This window comes from Phanerochaete carnosa (assembly GCF_000300595.1).
Source record: "Phanerochaete carnosa HHB-10118-sp unplaced genomic scaffold PHACAscaffold_1000, whole genome shotgun sequence".
NCBI classification, from domain to species: domain Eukaryota; kingdom Fungi; phylum Basidiomycota; class Agaricomycetes; order Polyporales; family Phanerochaetaceae; genus Phanerochaete; species Phanerochaete carnosa.
The window spans coordinates 1-2,188 of NW_006768627.1; the positions used below are offsets into that span (position 1 = coordinate 1).

The following is a 2,188-nucleotide window of genomic DNA, read 5'->3' on the forward strand; positions in this document are numbered from 1 at the left end:
GGAAAAATTTTCTGTTTCATGAAATGGTTCAAAAGTTTGCCTTTCAAAGGGCGTATCTGGATGTGTTTGAACCATTTCATGGAACAGAAAATATGCCTGAAATGTATCAAAAATGTGCCCCGCAGTTATCATATCAGTGATCCAGAAAGTATCTTTGTCCAGAGTCTTTCTTTGTGGCTGACATGAGGCAAAAATCTAATCTAATCTGGTAATTTTTGCAATTCGGAAAATTTGGGTTTTGGCGCCTCTGAAATGATATCTGCATATGTTCTTTCATGCGTCCTGAAATGTGCCACAAAGTCGTCAGAAATAGGAGCTTTTCTGGCTCTTTCTGCTGTGTCAACATGTGCCACTCATTTAACCATCTTAAGACATTTTAGGATAATTTTAGATTACACAATATTTTGCATTTTCTTACACCTAAAATCTCTATGAAAATGACAATAAATTCATCATTTCCGATTGCCAGTAAGTTGCCAGTAAGTCCTCGGAAAGGAAACCATTCTGATGACCTGACCAGAACATTTCAGGTGGCCTAAAATCGGCCCATGCCCATAGTGTCTGGATGGTTGCATCTTACAAGGTGGCACAGAATTACGAGGAGACAGAGTGGCAAGCAAGAAACTTGCGGGAATGGACGCGTACCTTCATTACCAATCGCTACGCACTCCCGCACTCAAAAATGGGGATTTGAAACAAGACATTGATAGACAAAAAGCGAGAGCTCAAAACAGAGATTAATCTACACCTTCAAAGCATCAGGAAATATGTACAAGCTTTGGACATCATTGAGTTCTTGAACGATCTGGCTGTTCACTTTCGCCACAGTCTCGATAAAGGGATATCCTTATTGACTGTGCAAGCCTGAATACATCAACTTGATTACCGCTGGATGAAGGCACTGAAAGAACAGTTTATCGATGGCCACAAACACTCTGATGTGGTTGACTACTGAAACAAAATCTTTCTTCCTGCTCTCGAAGAGCTTGATTTCAAGCTGCAGCTCTGGTTGAAGGACGGCACTGAGGTTTCTGTCCCGAAGTACTGAAGGATGAATGCAGGGACTCGTTGTGTGATCATGTGGTACCATGACAAGTCGACCTTCTATGTGCATGATAGGTGGATTGTTTATTGGCAGAAGACCTCCAGAAAAGGTCCTAAGCCTAAGCCAAAAGGCAAAGATGTGTTGTTAATGGTAGCCGACTTTGTTTCAGCAGATTATGGATGGCTCACCTCACTAGACAGTGCTGAATCAGCAAGGGTCCTGTTCAAAGCAGGAAAGAATTGTGAGGGCTATTTCACGAATGAGAACATTCTAGAACAAGCAAAAAAAGCCATGAACATCCTGCAGTGCCACTACCCCAATGAAGATTATATTTTTATCTATAACAATGCATCTACGCACCTGAAGTGAGCCCCTGACACCCTCTCAGTAAGACACATGTCGATGAAACCGACATTGAAGAAGAAGTCCAATTTTTTTTAGCGCAAAGGTTCCTATCACAAACAGAGCGACAGGAAAACCAGTGTATGGCCTAGATGGTCAGACTGCATTGACCAAGAAGATACCAATGGCCGGTGCCAAGTTTGCAGATGGCTCGCTGCAGTCTCTCTACTTTCTCTTTAGTCACAAGCGGGCTGGTGTCTTCAAGAGTATGAAGAACATTTTACAGGAGCACAGAATCGATGTTACTGGTCTTCGTGCACAGTGTGATATGGACTTCAAGTGCGAGCCACCTACATTGAACTGCTGCTGCCATTGGATTCTCTTTAATCAGCCAGATTTTGCAAAGGTCAAATTCTGCCTTGAAACTCACTGTGAAAAGCAAGGCTTCCGGGCTCTCTTCTTTCCAAAGTTTCATTGCGAACTCAATCCGATTGAGCAGTGTTGGAGGCACAGCAAGCATGAATACCGCATGTATCCAGAGTCATCACTCAAGGCCGACTTAGAGTGTAATGTTGTAAAGGCTCTCAGAACAGTTAGCGTTATCTCCATATGTCGATTTTTCACCTGTATGTGGCGCTTCATAGATGGATACAGGTATGGCCTCACAGGCAAGGTGGTGGCATATGCCGAGAAGAAGTACTGTGGCCATCGAGCTCTTCCCCGCTTGATCTTGAAGGACTCGAGCTTGAGGGTCAGCTTGAGGTAGTGGCATAGAATATAAACTCATTCCTTTAGAATGCA

At 43.2% G+C, this 2,188-nt stretch overlaps 1 protein-coding gene across 1 annotated transcript; it reads left to right on the top strand.

Annotated features, from left to right (window-relative positions):
* Positions 1-1,051: 1,051 nt before the first annotated feature.
* On the top strand, positions 1,052-2,153 carry PHACADRAFT_109434 (uncharacterized protein; the record flags this gene model as incomplete). The annotated part of the gene is made up of 2 exons (XM_007403313.1): positions 1,052-1,410; positions 1,466-2,153. The coding sequence occupies 2 exons, from the start codon at positions 1,052-1,054 to the stop codon at positions 2,151-2,153; spliced, it is 1,047 nt and encodes a 348-aa protein (XP_007403375.1).
* Positions 2,154-2,188: the final 35 nt, after the last annotated feature.